A 21,225-nucleotide genomic window follows, 5' to 3' on the forward strand; every position below is an offset into this window, starting at 1 on the left:
CGTTTTTTGGCGCGTTTTGCGGCGCGGTTTCCGCGTCAAAAACTCAGTGTGAACTCCCCCTTACACCACCAAAGCTGAACGCATGCATACTATTGGAAAGAATTTCAATTTCACATTACATAGTAGGTTTTTCTAAAGCACAATACATGATCATGTGGCACCATCTTCTGGCTGCAATGTGTTGCGCTGTCTTCAAAAGTCCATATATTGTTGTTATTCTACTAGCTCCTGCCCTGATATATTTGTTATCTACTGTACTCTAGTGATTTTATACATAGCTGAGTATTTTATATCTCAGTTCCGCCTTTACTTAATGGTGCCACATAAAGTTGGTTAACAGGATGTTACAAAACAGGACTATTGACTAATGTATTCTGCAGAAAATGAGTGTACGTTACATGATGCCATAATATGTTATATATTCTGTACACATTAAAAGCCTAAAAAAACATTAAAGGAACACTCCATGCAAATTGTATTTATTGTGCTATGGCTTGTTCAGGGCTGAGGGGAGTGGTTCATGGCACAGGAATGGTTTTTTTTGTGGTTTCTTTTTTTTGCTGCATCTTGAATCCATGTGTCATGCACCGCCCACCCTGACCATGTACTAGATGTAAAGATGTCTTTACACGACTGGAAAAATATAGGCGAAGATTTGATGGACATTTGTAGAACGATCCTCACTGATGGCAGGAAGGAGTGTCTTCCTGGTCTGGTGGGGAGCGTTATTGTTGCTTAGTGACGGCTTACAAGTGAGTCTCGTGTTGTAAACCTAAATGTTACAGATTATGTCGCTGCTAACAATGATTTTTACAGCAAAATCAATAATAAACAATAATTATTTATTGATAATGTATTCCTGTATTCATGCTGGCGAATAATCATAACGATTGCTTAGTAACGACCCCTTCTCCCAGTGTAGTGGACCTTGACATCTGCCCAGCTTTGCCAGGTGCTGAAACCTTTTCTGTTTTTTGTATCTTGTACCATATGTTTTTGTAACACTTTCTTGGCGGTAATTCTTTAAAATAAAAATAATTTTACAGCATTTACATAGCAAGTAAATTGTATGATTTTTTTTTATTTTTTTATTTTTATTTTCATCATTGTTTTAGATAAGAAGATAAAACCAATGATCTGTGTGGTTACCATGAGGGGCAACAACTTCACACGTGGTCGGCACAAGTTAAAGCCCAATGTCTCACCTCATGTACATTTTACCTGAGCACTCTACACATCTCAAACATCTCCTCATCGTCTGTTGCCAGGAGCCACCACACGGACTTTAGAAATAAGACAAGACCTCCCAGACTCCGCGTAGAGCGGGCAAGTCTCTACTGCACAGCAGGTAGCCTATATCCAGAGGCATAGCCCAGGTGGTGAAGGGGTGACTGGGACTTCTGCCATGGTAGTGCCATTGGCATCAGCCTCAAGAATAAATTAATGATAATGGGGATGCATACTAATTTACATACTTTGCATCATGGAGGAGAAAAGGTCTCCTAGCAGCAGTAGGGGTGTCAGGAGAGGCAGATGATTAGACCGATGAACTAAAAATCCCAGTGCACACATCAGAATACAGGGATTTGTATGTATTCCTTTGTGGGCGAGGGGCATCAAACGCTACCTTTGCCCCCGGTAAAAGAGAAGCTAGCAACATTCATGGCCACATCTTTCTGGCAGGAGCAATAAGTCATACACCAGCCCTAGACAGAAAACATTCCTCCCATGCTGATCTTTGAGGACAGAGATTAGGGCCAGAAATGGATGTGACATCCTGGAGGCCACTCGTTGGCTGCTTACTGTCTAGAAGTGGAAGAGGGTAGGAACGTGGGGCAGAATTTGTTTTAAATGGTTGTTTTTAAAGATGCCCTCTTAACATTTTTTCCCCATAAAGAAGCATTGGGAAATCTATGGATCCTCTATACCCTCAGATCTCAACCTATTGTATGTGTACCCCAGGGGTACAAGCCATGTTTCTAGGGCTACTTGAACTGTGCTGATGCTGTGCTTGTAGGATGCTGCATTATGTAGGGATACCACCTTGGGGATACTTTGATGTAATTTATTTGGGCACTTATTTGAGGTAGGGGGCTTAGAAACACTGCGACACAATGCCTGCTAGCGGAAGTGCCAGGATAAGAGGAATCCCACCCTATTGATCACGTGCAGGGTAGGGTGCATGATAAGAGTAGTTGCTTATTTCTCATGTAGTCAGCTACAAACTAAGGATCAACACAACAGAACAACCCGTAAGCAGAAGTTGAGGTCGGAGACGGATTAAAATTCCACCTAAAACTTCATTTTTTCCATCACAATATTTTCCAGGGGGCAACAGTGTGATTTTGCATACAAAGCCTTCCCCATGAATGGTAGAACAAACTACAGTCTCATTGGTGTTAAATTATTTTTAATACAAGCTTATGACTAATAAAAAAAAAATCTGTATATAAGTGGTTACTTCCAAGCATGGCAGTCATGGTTGACAGTAGACTATAGAAAAGGTAGTATTTACATCGTAAGTCTTCATGGTGAAATTTACTGCAGTCTTTCACATGTTCTTTGCCCGAGGAACCGAACTAGAACCCAGGCTACTCTATAGGATTTCAGCTGTGTTTAGCCTTTGTTATCTCAAGGACATGGTCAACAACTTGAAATTTTTGGTATCTGGTGACGGAAACCACTGCAGAGTCATTGTGAAATCTCCATGTAACATTGTAGTTATTCCGTTTTTTTCCCCGCTTGATTCATGGCTCTCACAAACCCTTGGATTTCCTGCTCCAGATGCTTATTCCTCCTCTCTGCATCATCTCGTGATCGCTCCATATTTTGCAATGTGATTTCCAGCGCCTTCCTCTGGTTTCTTTCTTTTTCCAAGTCCTCATCTAATTTCACCACTTTCTTCCATACATCATAGTTTTCTTTCTCTAGACTAAGATAAAAAACTGAAATTATATCAGACTGAAAATACTTCTAAAACTTTCTGGGAATTTGAAAAAAACGTTATTGAGAATTCCAAGATGATTAAAGGTTTTTTCTGTATTTATGTAAATAAAACTTAAAGGCTATGTAAACCTTTGAAAGGCATTTTTTTTTTTAATAAAAAGGACAATCAGTTTCATTGGTGCAACTTTATATATAGTTTTTATTTTTTAGATACAGCTGCTTTGTGTTCTCTATATAGAGAGTAGCTGTATCTAGCGATAAATCGTGGGACTGACGGGTTCAATGAAAGCGGGTCACGCAGGATCCACCTGTAATCTATCACATGTAATCTTAACCCGCGGACAACAAACCCGTCAGGTCCACAGTTTATGTATCTCAAAAAGTAAAAATAATTTTTAATAAAAACTATTTACAAAGTTGCACCAATCACACAGATTGTCCTTTTTCTTTAAAAAAAATGCCTTTCAAAGCTGTACATAGCCACTGTATAAATAAAATGTTCTATGATTTTCTAATATACCATTTATAATATACTTGTTTGCTCTCAGTGAATGAGAACATTAGTGTTTACATTCAGAAGCTGAAAACCTGTACCCGTAAAGGGGTTGGCCACTATTACATATCTACATTTAATAATTGCTAATAGTTACCAATTCTTCTTCCTTTCAAAATAATAATTTTTCTTACCTTGGATCCCAGTTAAATGTTAGAGGGGCTATTGATTGTATGTTAAAAAAAAAGCTTAATCACTGCATATATAAAAGTTCTACAACTTTCTACTATACTTTGTGTTTCACTTAATCACCATTTTCAAGATATTTGTTTGCTGTCAGTGAATGAGAACACTCTTGTTTACAATCACAGGATGCAAACCGGTACATACTGCAGGGGCGTAGCTAGGCAGGCGGGGCATGTGCCCCGGGCGCAACTTAGAGGGGGGTGCCAGCGCCACCTCCTCCTGCACTATAATTGTACCTGTGTCTATAGGACAGGCGCTGACTGACAGGGAAAGTCATCCTGCCCAGCCAATCAGTGCCTTTCATAGACGCTTCGTTCCACCCCAGGAGACCTGCGCAGAAGAGAGCAGGTCTCCATTGCTGCCGGACGGCGTGGGAGCGGGATTAAGGTGAGTTTAAATAGTTTGTTATTTTATTGTAAGAAAAACGTGTGTGGCATTATCTACAGGGGTGCTTTATCTATGGGGGGATTTTATCTACAAGGTGGGCTTTATCTACAGGGGGGCTTTATCTATGGGGGCTTTATCTACAGGGGGTTTTCTCTACAGGGGGGTTTTACGGGGGTTCTCTATCTACTGGGGGGGCTATCTATGGAGCACCATATACAGGGGTGGACTATATCTACAGGGGGGCTATATACAGGGGTGGGCTATCTATGGAGCACTATATACAGGGATGGGCTATATATACAGGGGGGCTATATACAGGGGTGGGTTATCTGTGGAGCACTATATACAGGGGTGGACTATATGTGGAGCACTATATACAGGGGTGGACTATATGTGGAGCACTATATACAGGGGTGGGCTATATCTACAGTGGGGCTATATACAGGGGTGGGCTATCTGTGGAGCACTATAGGGGGAGCTATTTGTGGGACACTATATACAGGGGTGGGCTATATGGGGGCACTATCTACAGGGGGCTCTATGGGGGGCACTATCTACAGGGGGCTCTATGGCAGGCACTATCTATAGGGGGCACAGTGTGTGTGTGTGTGTGTGTGTGTGTGTGTGTGTGTGTGTGTGTGTGTGTGTGTGTGTGTGTGTGTGTGTGTGTGTGTGTGTGTGACACAGTGTATGGTGCTATTATAATTAGAGGTGCTGTGTATGGCGCTATTATATTTAGGGGCGTAGTGTGTGGTATAATGAGAACTTTATCTTTCTTTATATCTTACTACTGGGAGTGGCTATTATTATTTAAAGCACCTGCTCACTCTCCTTCATCAGCGTTTCTGACCTGGCTGTGTCCATTTGTAAGTATGGCCTTTTTCGGTGTTTTTGTATATATGTCCCCTTGTTTTTATCTGTTTTGTCTGTGCATTAGGAGCTTTTCGTTCCAGTTAGGGAGTTAGGGACTCGCAAGTCTGGGGATCCTTGTCGTGGATTGCGAGCTTGCGTCCTTTTGGCCAAAATGATCACTAATACCCCAGGTATTTTTCATTATTACTTATATTTGCTTCTTTTGGATACAGCCGGGTCTTTGATGCTGGGAGAGCATGGTGTGTTGTTGTTTGGCTTAGCAAGCAGGGTAGCCCGCTCTATGAATTATCAAGGCGTCACAAATAGGCTTCTACCAGTCTATACACGTTGCGCCTCATGACTTACACACTATCCCTCCATGTTTCACACACTTGCACCCCATTATTAATTTATTTTTATTGAGGCACTTTACTCATTACTGCCACCTATATTTCACTTATATTATTACACTTGCACATACACTATTCATTTTTTATTTCTTACTACACATCCCATGAACCACACACCACTCCCCTCAAGACTAGTGGGAGTGGCTATTATTATGTAAAGCACCTGCTCACTCTCCTTCATCAGCGTTTCTGACCTGGCTGTGTCCATTTGTAAGTATGGCCTTTTTCTGTGTTTTTGTATATATGTCCCCTTGTTTTTATCTGTTTTGTCTTTCTTTATAGGTGTAGAAATGTTGGAAAAGTGAGAAGCTGAAGACATCTGAGCGGCAAACTGCAGAAATGGTCTGTGACCGGGAGAAGTCATCATAGAGGTCTGGACCGGATGGAGAAAAAGAACTAGAATCTGAGACGTCACCGGTGAGTCACTTAATGTAAATGTTTGTTCTGCCTCTAATCAGCACTGTAGTCACTGTATGATCTGCAGTGAGATGATGGGTGGTATGATTATGATATGATTTATTTTTTGTGAAACAGCATCTCCCAGCATATCCTTACAATTGTTCGGGCCATGCTGGGAGCTGTAGTTTGTACGGCGTACATACCTATACAGCAGGGGTTGCACTAAATTGAGCTGTATTTGTTCTGGTGTTGTATTTATGTGCTGAGCTTGGTTCTGGTGCTGTATATATGTACTGAGCTTGGTTCTGGTGTTGTGTATAGAACTATATTGCTTGTAAAATGTACGAATGTTTTTATGCTCGAGTTACATAAAAAGAAATGTGGAAAAGAAATGACACGTCATTGATTGATAGAGATAACAAATACGGCGAGGGGGAAGGAGATGTCGGGAAAGAGGTTGGGGGGGCGCCAAACTGAATCTTTGCCCCGGGTGCTGGAGAACCTAGCTACGCCTCTGCATACTGTCCTGCTCTCAGCTGAGGTGTGGAACCGATTGAATCGAGATGTGGACTAAATACATCAGCAGTTGCCCAAGTCTTTCTTGATAGTTTGCTACAATGTATCAGTCTGGAGGATGTTAAGCTCACAGAGCATTTCCTAGACTGGATCCAATTATATCCACTTCTCAGCTAAGAGCAGGACTAGCTATGTATGGGTTTGTAGCCTCTGAGTGTTCTCATTCACTGACAGCAAACAAATATCTTGAAAATGGTGAGGAATTGAAACACAAAATATATCAGAAAGTTGTAGAACATTTCACTTATACACTGATAACGCTTTATTAGCATAAAACTGGAAACCCCTTTAATACCTAACTGGTATCCATGGTCAAAATATTCTTAAATGTACACTCACTGTAAGGGCCCTTTTACACTGGGCGATTATCGTGCAGACAAGTGTTCATAGAACGTTCGTTGCCGATAATTTCACTGTGTAAACAGGGCAGCGATCAGCAGATGAACGTATAGTTTTAAAAAAGTAAAATATTATCGTTGTCGTCAGCACATCTCCCTGTGTGAACAGGGAGACGCGCTGCCGACATGATAATAATGTATGGGGACGAGCGATCGGAGTAACGACCACTCGTCCCCATCCATAGCACCTTGTGACAGGAGCAAACTGGCGCCGATTAACGAGGTCTCATTGATCGGCGTTCGCTGCACTGGACGATTATCGGCAGGTGTAAACGGCCGTTTAATTGTAAATTGAAATAAATGTTTGGCAATGTGTTCTTCAAGAGGAAACAGCTTATCTAAAGCATTGCCTCTGTTTTCACCACTTCCTTATCATGCAACAGATAAATATTCTTTTTCATTGGAAGAAACAGAAGAAAATGATCCAGCGCTGAGTCTAGTTGTTGGTTAAAAAGGAAGCGATGTTCCCACCTTTATTGGGGTGATGTAGGTTAAAATTGTAGGGAGACGCAGTCCCAAGAAAAATGCGAGTAGGCGGTTTTGCCCTGGCCTACGCGTTTCGAGCAACTCCTGCGCTCTTTTTAACCAACAACTAGACTCAGCGCTGGATCATTTTCTTCTGTTTCTTCCAATACATACCGCCAGCCGTAGCGGGGATCCGAGCGGAGAGTCGGGAGACGCACTAAACTGGTGAGCTGGAGGTTTCCTCCCTTTACTATTTATTCTTTTTCATTAGCATTAAAGAGGCTCTGTCACCACAATATAAGTGCCCTATCTCCTACATAATCTGATCAGTGCTGTAATGTAGATAGCAACAGTGGTTTTTATTTTGAAAAATGATCATTTTTGAGCAAGTTATGAACAATTTTAGATTTATGCTAATTCGTTTCTTAATGCCCAACTGGGCGTTTTTTAACTTTTTACCAAGTGGGCATTGTAAAGAGAAGTGTATGACGCTGACCAATCAGTGTCATACACTTTTCTTCATTCCAGCCCAGCTTCTTTCACTGCACAGCGTGATCTCGCGAGATCACTCTGTGCTGTCACATACTCCCACAGTAACTTTACCAAAATATCTTGAGAGTAAATAGACATCGCCTCCAGCCAGGAGGCGATGTCTATTCACACTCCCGACACTTCTGTAAAGTTTCTGTGGGACTTACTCAAAGCACAGCGTGATCTCGCGAGATCACGCTGTGAATGACAGCACACGCTGTGCAGTAAAACAAGCTAAAAATGAATGAAGAGAAGTGTATGAAGCTGATTGGTCAGCGCCATACACTTCTCTTTACAATGCCCATGGGGTAAAAAGTTAAAAAACCCACAGTTGGGCATTAGGAAACTAATTAGCATAAATCTAAAATTGTTCATAACTTGCTCAAAAATTATCATTTTTTCAAAATAAAAACCACTGTTATCTACATTACAGCACCGATCAGATTATGTAGGAGATAGGGCACTTATATTGTGGTGACAGAGCCTCTTTAAGAGGGAAACCTCTTTGAGAAGACTCCTGATCGCGACCAGATATATTAATATTCAGTATTGTCCCTCTTCTTTGAGTCCCTCTAGAAGACCATAGTCACTGCAGTTTTGGATGGTTGTCTCCAAAAGATTAATTTAGAAGATTCAGACAAAAGACTCTGTAGACACTCCCAAAGATAAAACATCAAAATAACAGCCTTTTCACCTTTTTGCCAACTATGTAGCACAAATACCCAAAATAATATACTCTAAATTGGATAGAGAAAGCAAATGAATCTGTATCTGATGTCTGACAATGGGAATGTTTTGGCTGTGTTCATACGCCATGGTCAGTTTGCATTTTTTTATGCGATTTTCACAAAAGCTTATGCTGCAATTTTACAAAAACAATAGCAAAAAACATGATTTGACCGCGAACACAGCTTAACTGTTTTTTATTTTTATTCATACACATCATTATCTAATGCCGTCCAATATGCCTTAGAATGTTGCAGCATCATCAAAAAGATTGATATTGATACAGTTAGTGAAAAACCGCCATGTGCATGTCTATCGTGTACACCTGCAAAATATATAAGCCAAAATGATGGCAATATCTCTTCCCTTTGTAAGATTTCATGCACAGGGATGTAGTACACTCCATAGTAGGGCACCCATACAGGTGAATGGTACCTTATTGTATCCCATATGCCTCCGATTTCTAATAAAGGCATATGGAGGATTTCTCCTGCCAGATGTGGGCATGCTGTATCACATGCCCTATTACAGCACCATTTTACCCTAGAAATGCCCGACGGTGCAGTGGATGGAAGCACATGGAGCCGCAAGGGTGTGACACCGTACAGTCACTTACACATGGGTCTGCATGTGCATGAGGCCGAAGTCTCATGCTTTACTGAAATAAAAGTCTCCAACAATTGTTATAAAAACAGCGCCACACCTGTCCATGGGTTGTATGTGGTATTGAAGCTCAGCCACATAGACGTCAATGGAGCTACGTTTTTTGAATTCTGGCAACCCCTTTAATACAATCAAAGATAAGCCATAGGAGTTGAGGAGGCAGGGGAGCCATCAATTATCATATTTTATAATACTTTTCTTATGATGGAATTTATAATATTTTTTCAGTCTTCTAGCAGCAATATTAGTAATATGAAATACCTTTTTATGCGGTCCTCAAGTTTCTTCTCGTGAATTCTCATTTCTTCTACAGAGTTGGCCAACCTCTCACAGTTGTCACCCTCTTTATTCTCAGTAACAAGGCAGTTAACCCCATTTCTAAGGATACTTGGGCTCTGCTGGCCTTCACTGTTCACAGTACATGCAACAAGTGGTCCTGCCCCCGAACTACCTTCAGCTTGGGAATAAGGAACATTATCATAGGTTGACGTACGGTGTTGAGACAATTCTTCTGATAATGTCCTCTTGTGGCTGGTAGTTGCAGATAAATAAGCCTTTCTCCCACTGGGAGATGCCCAAAAATCACTACCGAATATTTCCTCTTTGAAGGTACTGGCAGTGTTGTCATCCTGATTTTTTGCTATAGTACAATTTGTGATAGGCATAGTTTGAGTTCTCTTTCTGGGGATAGCTTTCCATGTTTCTGTACTGTCCACTAACTCAGAGCAGTAGTCTTCATGAAGAGACATATTATCATCCGAGATGGAGGAACCTCGCGAATCACCAAAGTATTTCTAGAGAAATAAAAAGTGAGTATTACTGTTGTAATATCTGCCTGCAATGGAAACTGGTTCTTCCATACATGCAAGGAATTTTTCTTATAAATTGCTTCACTGACATCTTACCATATGTGTTTTAGATGAATCTACCAAAGGTGAGACACTTTCTTCAGCTGCATCCCAACCAACGGAACTGCGTGGAACCTGCACCTTTTTAAGATCATTTCTCTGTGTCTTGGCTTCCACAGGCTGGTCATTGGTTTTAGGAAAGAATTTCTCGTGATGGCTGATGATCACAGTCATTAATTTCTGGATCTGTGGTGCACCTAAAGGGTGAAATGAAAAAATAATAATTCCAAATGTAAATGAGTTATTACTAAATGACTTTCATTGTGACAGTCTTATGCAGAACACTGGTTGACTATAACTATATACTAAAGATTTTGGTCGACCGAAAAGAATGATTTAAACCATTTAGTCTGACTATAGCCACTTCTTCATGACACGAGCGAGCATGACAGATGACAACCAAGGAAAGATATCGTGTTGGATTTTTTCGGTGGTTTCGAATGCAGTTTTGTGAAGTCGTTCATGCCAAACAACTGATCTACATCCCATCAACGGAAGCCTAAACCAAGCCACAGATCAAGGCAAAGATTGAAGGGCAATTTGTCGTTTTAACTTATGGAGTTGCCATCCAGAACAACCTACATAGACCAACCATGAACAAAAAGTCATTCAGAAAATGCCTGTCCAAAATCCCTAATGTATGAGCAGCTTTAACATCTTTAAAAGTGCTTGTGACTCTGTGGCTTCTTCCATAAGCCCCCTTCTTGCTTGTGCAGAGTTTTTCATGAAAATTGTTTTTTTAGGTAGCATCGGAATGGTTTACTGTACCTTACACGTCATGATAATAGAATAAAACTGCTTACTATGAAACGTGATGAATTGGACTTTGTTTTGATTTGCAAAGTAATTTTGTAATATGTCAATTTTTAACATAATATGTTGGGATGATTGTCAGATTTAAGAATTGTCGAGTTCAATGGAGGTATATAGAAATCAGTAATGATGGATTATGAGACTTAGGGCAGGGAAAGCTTGGCAATTTTGAGCGCTAAAATCTAGAGGGCCTGGGCTTTGAACAATACAATCTTTTTGTCTTGACACATCACCTATATTAAAATTCCCAAACATTCTTATAAATAATAACAAGGACAATAATAATAATAATAATAACAATATGTAACTGTACCCTAGTTCCCTAATTCCCTTGACTAACCCACTATTAGAAAAACCTCACTATTTTCAATAGGGGGAGATGGTCACTGTGAAAGAAAGTTTGCAGTACTTGTATTCTTAGATGAAGCAGTATTTTAAACCAATACAGCATGTAAATATATATATAGATTACCTCTCATTAGAGCCACGGGTTCTTCTGTTTTTGGCTTCAGAAGATTGACTCCAATCACCATGGCTAGATTATCTACACTCATCTTATTTACACTGGAGTTCTTCTGTACTTCATATAGAAATCTGTAATAATGAATAGAAAATATTTACAGCATCATTCACTGCTAATTGCATTACTAATATTATATAACTATGTGCTCGGAGACAATGTACATAGACATGGCTGAACAAAGGCATAACTTTGAAGATCTTGGGCCCCACTACAAAATCTGTCACAGAGTGTAGCGGCCTAGCCAATATAAAACACAGGGCCCCCGAGCTATCCTGTGTTACCTATAATACTCATATGGGGGAGAGGGACCTTTTCTGCCCTGCTGGGCTTCATGGCTCAAGTTGACTATAAGGGTATGTGCACACGCTAGCTTTCTTTTACGTCTGAAAAGACAGACTGTTTTCAGGAGAAAACAGCTGCGTCATTTCAGACGTAAAAGCTCCTCCTCGCATTATGCGAGGCGTCTTTGACGCCCGTAATCTTGAGCTGCTCTTCATTGACTTCAATGAAAAACGGCTCAAATTACGTTTCAAAGAAGTGTCCTGCACTTCTTTGACGAGGCAGTCATTTTACGCGTCGTCGTTTCACAGCTGTCAAACGACGACGCGTAAATTACTGGTCGTCGGCACAGTACGTCGGCAAACCCATTCAAATGAATGGGCAAATATTTGCCAACGTATTGTAGCCCTATTTTCAGGCGTAAATCGAGGCATAATATGCCTCGTTTACGCCTGAAAATAGGTCGTGTGAACCCAGCCTAAGAGGTTTGGATGTATTTACAGAAACAGTATAAAATATTGTAGCGCCGGCGGCCGCGGGTTTCGCTCACACCAGCGGCCGCCAGCTTACCTGTCCTCAGCGCTGGCGGCTCTCTGCTCTCTCCTCCTTCCCCGGCCTATGCCCGTAGGGAGCGCACGCGCTCATCCCCGTTCCTAATGGGCGAGCGCGCGCACCAGGAATATTGCTCCCAGCCTATCCCAGCACACCCTGGAATTTTAAGGAACTCCGCCCACTTCCTCAGTGCCTGAGCAATGTTAATATTAACCCAGAATTAGTCTGTGAATGTTCAGTTTCCTATTCCCTGAAACCTGTGTCTGTGGCTATCCAGTATCTGTTTCCAGTCCTGTATCTTGTGTTCTGTGTCCGTGTCAAGTCCAGTATCCGTGTTTAATGTCTGTGGCGACTCCAGTGTCCGTGACGACTCCAGTGTCTGTAACGACTCCAGTGTCCGTGATGAGTTCAGCTTACAATAATCCGGCATAAACCAGCTTCCGATAATTCGTCGCAAACCAGCTTTCGATAATCCAGCACAAGCCAGCTCCTAACAATCCAGCACAAGCCAGCTTCTGATAATCCAGCACAAACCAGCTTCCGTTAATCAAGCACAACTCAGCTTCCAGTAATCCGGCACCAGCCTGCCATCAAGATACCATTGACCAGTGATTGTTCTATACTTGTCTGGCCAGCAGCTACTTTGTTACGCAGAGTAGCCCAGTGGGTCCACATTCCCCATGGACGTTACAAATATAAATGGTGTAAATAAGGCAATGAACATTAGATTGTTGGCATATGACATTAAAATTGACGATGTCTGCAAATAAATATAAAATGACTAAGGCCTCCTTAAAGAGAAACTGTAAGATCCCATTTTTTTTAGGCTGAATAGCCTCAGTATATGTGTAGAATTTGATAATCTTCTGTTTCTCTCTGTATTGACTTCTTGAAAGGTTTGGGACAGAAGATAAGTAGTGGAGGAAAAGTGGACTTACGCTCGTGCTCCGTAGCCAAGGATAGATAATATCTAAAGCCCTTCACCAAATGTCACCTTATTAAAATAAAACTTAAGATGTTCATACACATGTGATCAAAATCGACAATCTTGTTGGCAGGATCGGCCAATAATCTAATGTGTATGAAGGCAGCCTGACTGTCCCCTGATGTCTGCCTTCACCCTGTCAGGGAAAAGAAGAATCAAGCATGTTTGAATACACATGAGTCTGACTGGCCCTTCAGAGTTACAGTGGATTCTCCAGGCCCTGACACAATAATGGACCCCTTATACAAAGGTTTAAGAAATGTCAACCCCATTTGGAGCTGAATATGGAGTCACTAGGGTGCATAGGTACATTATGGAAGGAGGGTGGGTCGTCCAAATAATTTCCTCTGGTGGGCTCAAGAATTCCCAGTTAGGAACATAACCTGCTGCTAGAGGTGTCTAGCTTGGGCTTATTCCTCTTTCCCAGTTTTCATAGCACATAAATTATGCCAATGTTAACGTGCCTGTTTATAGTTGAGTCGGAACAGATTGCATTTAGCCAACAAGGCTTGAGAAAGATTCCTTATAGGGCCGAAACGTCGCATATGGATTAAATGAACCGCTTTTTTCACTATTGCAAATTTGGAGTTCTGCCTTTCCTTTATTCTATTGCATTCAGCCAACAGCTATCTAATATGTGGCCAGCTTAAAGAGGCTCTGTCACCAGATTTTGCAGCCCCTATCTGCTATTGCAGCAGATAGGCGCTGCAATGTAGATTACAGTAACGTTTTTATTTAAAAAAAACGAGCATTTTTGGCCAAGTTATGACCATTTTTGTAGTTATGCAAATGAGGCTTGCAAAAGTCCAAGTGGGTGTGTTTAAAAGTAAAAGTCCAAGTGGGCGTGTATTATGTGCGTACATCAGGGCGTTTTTAATACTTTTACTAGCTGGGCGTTCTGATGAGAAGTATCATCCACTTCTCTTCAGAACGCCCAGCTTCTGGCAGTGCAGACACAGCGTGTTCTCGAGAGATCACGCTGTGACGTCACTCACAGGTCCTGCATCGTGTCAGACGAGCGGGGACACATCGGCACCAGAGGCTACAGATGATTCTGCAGCAGCATCGGCGTTTGCAGGTAAGTAGCTACATCGACTTACCTGCTAACGCCGATGCTGCTGCAGAATCAACTGAAGCCTCTGGTGCCGATGTGTCCGACACGATGCAGGACCTGTGAGTGACGTCACAGATCTGCACTGCCAGAAGCTGAGCATTGTGAAGAGAAGTGGATGATACTTCTCGTCAGAGCGCCCAGCTAGTAAAAGTATTAAAAACGCCCCGCTGTACGCACATAATACACGCCCACTTGGACTTTTACTTTTAAACACACCTACTTGGACTTTTGCAAGCCTCATTTGCATAACTACAAAAATGGTCATAACTTGGCCAAAAATGCTCGTTTTTTTAAAATAAAAACGTTACTGTAATCTACATTGCAGCGCCTATCTGCTGCAATAGCAGATAGGGGCTGCAAAATCTGGTGACAGAGCCTCTTTAAAGGTGCCCATAGACATCAGATGGCTGTCGGACGAACGTGATGGTTTCGTCGAGACCTGACAACTATCTGATGTGTATGGAGGTGCCCTGACTTTCCACTAAAGGCAGATTTAGAAGGAAAGAAGGATCGGGCATGTTGGATTTCAACATGCCTGATCCTTTGTTCCCGCAGCAGACAAGTCGATGCCATAGGTGTCTAGCAGCGGCTTATTCCACTCTCACTATTGCATTCACAAGCAGAGCGTGCATGTGTATACAAGAGTCGGGAGAAACAGCTTTGAGCATTTTATTCCTGAGCAATTTAGAATGTGGTGGGCATATGAAACGTCAGTCGTAATACATTTTCTCCAAGATAATCACATTTATTTTTTTTCTAAAATGCTTACATGCTGTATTAACACCTGAATGTTTATTCCATAGAAAATTAAAAAATATATAGAAGTTACTTATTGATATCTATGCAATATTTGTGTTCTGCATGTGCAGTTGCAGTAACGGATTATGGTCATCAATGGAGGTCAAATCATGGGGGCAGATGGTAGTGCCGTAACATAGCGGGTGTGTATATAGAGGTGATTGTGTGACCTCAAAAGTGTAAATATGCAAGTTGTTGAGCAACAATCTACATGCAGAGGACATCATGGAAATACCATGGTGTAACGTCTGTGGTCGCTGACCACGAACTCCTTCCATCCAGTCGATGCTCTTCTCTCAAGAGATGTCTGCACATATGGCTGTCCTGCTCCACAGTGACCACCAGGGTGCGATCACGAGCTCAGTCCAGACTTAAGAAGCCAGAGCGCACGCATGTTGGTGATTGAGCTAATTGCTCCAGAGCACACTGGGCTATAAGAAGGTCCCAGCCCCATCCTCCCACGCCTGAGCTTTGTTGTTGTATTCCAAGTCTGTCTTGCAAATGGTCCCCTAGTGTTTCCTGCTCCCAGTGTTCCCCCTTCCTGTATCCTGTAACCTGTATCCTGATCTAGTGCTGTGCTTAGCTGTATGCCACGCCTGTCCTGCTTCTCCACGCCTGAGGTCTACCTGCTGCCTAGTTCCTGCCAAACCTGCCTTGCTACTGCTCGTGCTGCCACAGGTACCCTATAGAAAACTATAGACTCTGACCTGCGCCCTGTTGGCCAGCTGCCATACCGCCAAGGCGGTACGGCCCAGTGGTTCCACGAACCCTACATGACACATGGATTGTGGGTAGATAGGAGGACTCATTGACTTATTACAACTGGGAAGATTAGAATATACCTGCATATAAAGCTGAGGAGATTGTAATTTTCTTTAGGAAGAAGCCGTATTTGCTTCATGAGTTCTTCATGGCCCTGTAAATGTAAAAGGGAATATTATGAAACATCTTATACCTAAAACATTTATTATATTACTAGTTGAAGATGCATCTAATTATAGCAAAATAGTATTGGAAACCCAGCAAGATGAGAATTTCCAGTATTGACTAATGTCAGACAATAAAACATATCAGAGATACATGTGTTACATATAAAAAGAAACATAAAAAGACCAAAATGCAGCTCCAATAAATAGTACATGCATGACCTTCAATGAATACTCGAAACCTCTGCTCTTCAGGTATGCAGTGAGGGACCCACAGGTAAAATGTTGATTTGCAGTCATTTACTTCCGATGTATACAGTATATATACTGTGTGTAGTGTAAAGAGAGCATACGTAAATCATTACTCAAACTTCTCTCATCCCACATCCAGTGGCTGCATTTAAGTTAATGAACCTGCAAAGACCTCCTCTCCACCAGCACTATAACATCAAAACATGGAGGAGGGGGCATCTGAGGCATAGATCCCCTTATATCTTCACACCCTTCTTTTTTGGGATGGAAGATCAGAATCTAGCTGGAGCCCCATTTTAGGTTTTCCTCATAGGTCCCACTCTACTCAATGTATGTACATGCTGACAATGCAAAAAAACTTTATAAGATAAGGTCCCATAAACAAAAACACCTAATTTACTCATAATATACAATTAGCATAAAACTCATTATGCCGGTCAAAAATTCGGACTGAAATTAGAAACTAGAGTACTTGGTTTTCTAGAAAAGCTTGATATGTCTCAAAAATGCAAAAAGTGTTAAGGTACTAAGTAGCCACTCCTGTGGCATTCAGCTGGTTTATGTTTTTAGCGGTTGCCATTTAACTAACAATATAATTTCTTTATGACTAACCTTTTCCTCATCAATGCTCATTGTATTCTCACATGCCAGACAATCTTCATACTGGGACCATGGGAAGACAGGTTCAGGTAGCTCCCGCAAGTACAATTTAAACAGAGATGCCACAGTGTGGACATCAGTATCCCTGAAAAAGACACAAAAAATATATATGTGTGTGCATACAAAAATGTTATGAACAGAATTCTCCATGGTGGTTAAACATTGCTGGAGCTTTTACATGCTCAGGATCATGATGTTTTTTAGAGAGTGTTGAAAAGTCAACTTTCTAAAGCATTTTGCATACAAGAGAACATAGAGGGTTCTTCTTTTCCTTGCAGATATCCAACTGGTAGGGTGTCTTTATGGCAATGCTTCCTAGAAAAAGGTTTTGCAAAATATTATCCTCCAGAATAAAGAAAACTGAATCTTTAGTGCCACCTATAGGTGGTTACTCTGTAAATTAATCTTTGACCCTTGAAAGAGCCTTGAAATATGACTCTGGTTGACACTCGTCTGTAGACAGCAGTTTTGGAGTAGATGCTCCTAGTCGTACAGAGTAGGTTTCTGGTTGGCTGTATGAGATGCCATCAGTACTCGCTTTCATGAGATGCCATCAGTACTTGCTTTCATGAGATGCCATCTGTACTCGCTGATTCTTATTGCAGAGATCCAGCTGGTAGGTGGCACTAGAGAGACAGTTTTTTTCCTCCCTAAGGAGAGCGATTTTGCATAGAGAATACAGAATAATCACAAGCACTATATATCTGCATACCCGCTAAAAGTAGGCCTTTCTCCTGCATCAAATACTGCCTTCAGTTGTTTCACCAGAGTGTCCTGTCCTGGAAGTCTGAAGATTCCTTCTTCATTCAGCCCCTTCTCCAGGATAAAGTCTGCACACTTTTCCATTAATATGGGAACCAAGTGTCTTCCATATTTCTTCTCATACGCTACAGTGTCTGCCAGGCGCTGGCCAAACACAGCTGCAAAAACAAAGCATAGTAAAGATAGTTGAATCATTAATTGTGACTTTCACATCTCTGGTCCGAGACATTCTGCTGGAACTATACAGAAGGAGCATAAAGAAGAAAAGACTTCATCTAGTCCAGAGGTGCTATGGTATTTTGCAAGACACCAAAAATAAGTTATAACCACAGTAAATCCTCTAGTGTATGAAACACCTACATACTCCTGTTACCCAAATTGAGAATATTCAGTTCATTGAATCAGCAATTCATTTATTTTATTGGAAACATGGAAATTGTTACAGGCTGAAATGACCATTTGTAAATATGAATTATTCATTCCTGGCCTTTGTTTGTGATAGGGTTTATGTCCTATTGTTAACAGTGTCACACTGATGTCTTGGGGCAATAATCTTATAGCAGCTGGAAAAAATGGTTTATATGGACAAAATAAGGAATTGTGAAGGAGATAGATATATTTGTACAATATACTATGGCTGGTATTATATAGAAACAATATGGGCACTATGGCCAGGTCATGGCAGGAAAAATGCCCACATAATAAGCATCAAAATGAAATCATAATATCAACTGGGAATAAAGGCAAATATGGTACAACATAATAGTAAAATAGTCCTATGATAATGAGAGCCACAGTGCCCACATGTTACTTTGCTCATATAGAAGCAAATATCCACCCATTGGCCACATAATACCAAATCATTCAGCATAATAACAGTAGCATTGCCAAAAAATAACCACCAAAGTGCCCAGATAAGCAAATGAGTGTCTACGTAATAGTTACCACAGTGCCTATATAATAGCATAAAGCTGTACCCACATCATATAGCAGCCACATACCAGGCCCATATAATAGCCTCCACACACAGTGACCACAGAATAGTAAAACTGCCACAGTGCACCCAGTACTTCCAGACAAATCCCTGCTGGAAAACGTAGCAGCATCTCGGAAGCCTTCACTTAATTCATATGAGTCAGAGGTAGAAAGCGTTCTACTTCTTCTTAGGCATGATTTACATGAGCGTAATATACGCGCGTGCTTTTCACGCGTGTCGTACGCACCTATATTAGGCTATGGGGCAATGCAGACAGAGCGTGAATTTTGCGCAGCGCTTGTGCGCTGCGTAAAACTCACGACATGTCCTTTCTTTGTGCGCTGTTCGTGCATCACGCACCCATTGAAGTCAATGGGTGCGTGAAAACCACGCATTCCGCACGGAAGCACTTCCGTGCGAACTGCGTGATTCGCGAAACAGCTGTCAAACTCTGAATGTAAACCGAAAAGCACCACGTGCTTTTCTGTTTACAAACATCCAAACGGAGTGTCAAAATGATGGCAGCTGCGTGTAAATAAGGCCTAATACACATTTTGATTATATTATCATGATGGTGATGCCCATCTCTGCTTACTCTCACCTCTTTGTCCTTTTTTGGCTATACAAGGGACAATCTGGGCCAGTTTCATGATTATTCCAATATTTTTGCTATCTGTACTATTCAAAAAGTTATGTAGATGAGCAGACATTTCCCATAACAGTAATAATTTTCCCTTTGAAAAATTGTTTGTAAAGTGGGAAATATCATTGGCATTGCCCCCTATTTATTTTTGTCAGGTGCTAGTGAAGTAAATGCTACAATTGAAGCGTTTTTCACTAATGAACAAAAATCATTTAGAGCATGGATGAATGTTCGAACCAATGGAAAAGATTTTGTTTTATTTTAGCAAATTAACTATATTAATTAACTATTAACATTACTTGTATGGGCTCAGTCGAGTTATTCAATGGCTGACACCTCCTCTCTTTTTTCTCCTGTGGCTCCTGGCACTTAGGCTATGTTCAAACGCACTGTTTTCAGACGTAATTGGGGCATTTTATGCCTCGAATTGAGCCTGAAAAAACGGCTACATTACGCCTACAAACATCTGTCCACTGCTTTCAATGGGTTTTACGATGTTCTGTTCCCACGAGGTGTAATTTTACGCGTCGCTGTCAAAAGACGGCGCGTAAAAAGACGCCCGCGTCAAAGAAGTGCATGTCACTTCTTGGGACGTTTTTGGAGCCGTTTTTCATTGACTCCAGACTCCATTGATAAACAGCTCCAATAACGGCCGTAAAATCCGCAGTGAAAAACGCGAGTTGCTACAAAAACGTCTGAAAATCAGGAGCTGTTTTCGCCTGAAAACAGCTCCGTATTTTAAGACGTTTTTGGTCACTGCATGTGAACATACCCTTACTTTGAGTAGGTTACTCAGCAGTGCCTGTTCTTTTGGCATGGAAAACATGAAAAAACATGTGCAAAACTTTCGCTGGTTTCACTCTGTTCAGCAACATTAGTAGAGCAACACTTCAAGGGAGAGGCAGAGCTGTGTGCACAAAGCCTGTATGGCAGTACATGGTGACTCTATAAAGCCGTAGGCACTCTAGGACATCATATTACATAGATATTCTCGATAATACGTCATCCGACGGAACATGGCATGATTGAAATTGGAGGCATAGGGAGGTACAGTATGGCCTTATAGACAAATATAGGTATTGCAGTTACATGGTATTACGGATTAAATGTCCTCTTTTCTAAATATCAAAGTTCTTGCAGCACTATCAGTAAAGTATTTGGGTGTCCAATAGGAACTTCACTGTCCACAGATTGAGGGGAACAGTCAAGGGACATGTTGTCTCACCACAACAGGTAATTATTGAAAAGGTCGTCTTAGATTGCAATGAAAAAAAGTGAATAGGGATGAACTGCAATACCAGACACAACCCACAGACAAGAGTGGTGCTGTTTTAAGAAGAAAAAAAGGAGGCCCGTTATCCTCTAATCCCAAACACGCCCTTTTAATCAATATGATCAAAATATATTATAAATAAAAATTTAATCAACAACGATTTGCTGCAAATACTTGCAAAGCTCTATTGAATTATTACAATAAAAGAATATGAATGATAACAATGCAAATGTTTCTCTAAATGAATTATTGATCAGATTGCTGAATACATGTCACAATGACATGCCAATGCCAATAATCAATCAAAATTGTACAAATTAAAATGTCAAAATAATCCAAAACATTCAACCGATCCAGTGCAACAAATATTGTTATAAGAGCTCATTATTAATTATTTGCATTTTTTTTTGTATGTTAGACTTTTTATATAACACTCTAAATGTAGTCTAAAAAATAAGAAACATACAGAACATTGTATTGATTGTTTGTAAATTGCTAAGTAAAGTATTGATAATCCAGGGAATCTATCAGATTGACAGGGTATTTTGGTCTTGCCTTACTCTAGACCAAATGGCTATTTCTGAGAGAGTACTAGGGAAAGAGCAAAAAAAGACACGGCGCCAAGTAGCATAATCAATAGTATAAGGAGCAAAAACGGTACATAAATGC

The 21,225-nt window shown here is 41.0% G+C and overlaps 1 protein-coding gene across 1 annotated transcript in view; it reads right to left on the reverse strand.

Moving 5' to 3' along the window:
* Positions 1–2,404: 2,404 nt before the first annotated feature.
* ARHGAP25 (Rho GTPase activating protein 25) overlaps positions 2,405–21,225 on the reverse strand; it is a 42,333-nt gene continuing 23,512 nt past the window's right edge. The window contains exons 4-10 of the mRNA XM_075855341.1: positions 17,615–17,822; positions 16,855–16,987; positions 15,907–15,980; positions 11,286–11,407; positions 9,998–10,197; positions 9,354–9,886; positions 2,405–2,932 (exon numbers count right to left, since the gene is read on the reverse strand). Coding sequence (XP_075711456.1) covers positions 2,722–2,932; positions 9,354–9,886; positions 9,998–10,197; positions 11,286–11,407; positions 15,907–15,980; positions 16,855–16,987; positions 17,615–17,822 — 1,481 coding nt within the window. The 3' untranslated portion in view covers positions 2,405–2,721. The remainder of the gene's footprint in view (positions 2,933–9,353; positions 9,887–9,997; positions 10,198–11,285; positions 11,408–15,906; positions 15,981–16,854; positions 16,988–17,614; positions 17,823–21,225) is intronic.

Source organism: Rhinoderma darwinii, chromosome 3 (genome assembly GCF_050947455.1).
Source record: "Rhinoderma darwinii isolate aRhiDar2 chromosome 3, aRhiDar2.hap1, whole genome shotgun sequence".
Classification (NCBI taxonomy): Eukaryota; Metazoa; Chordata; class Amphibia; order Anura; family Rhinodermatidae; genus Rhinoderma; species Rhinoderma darwinii.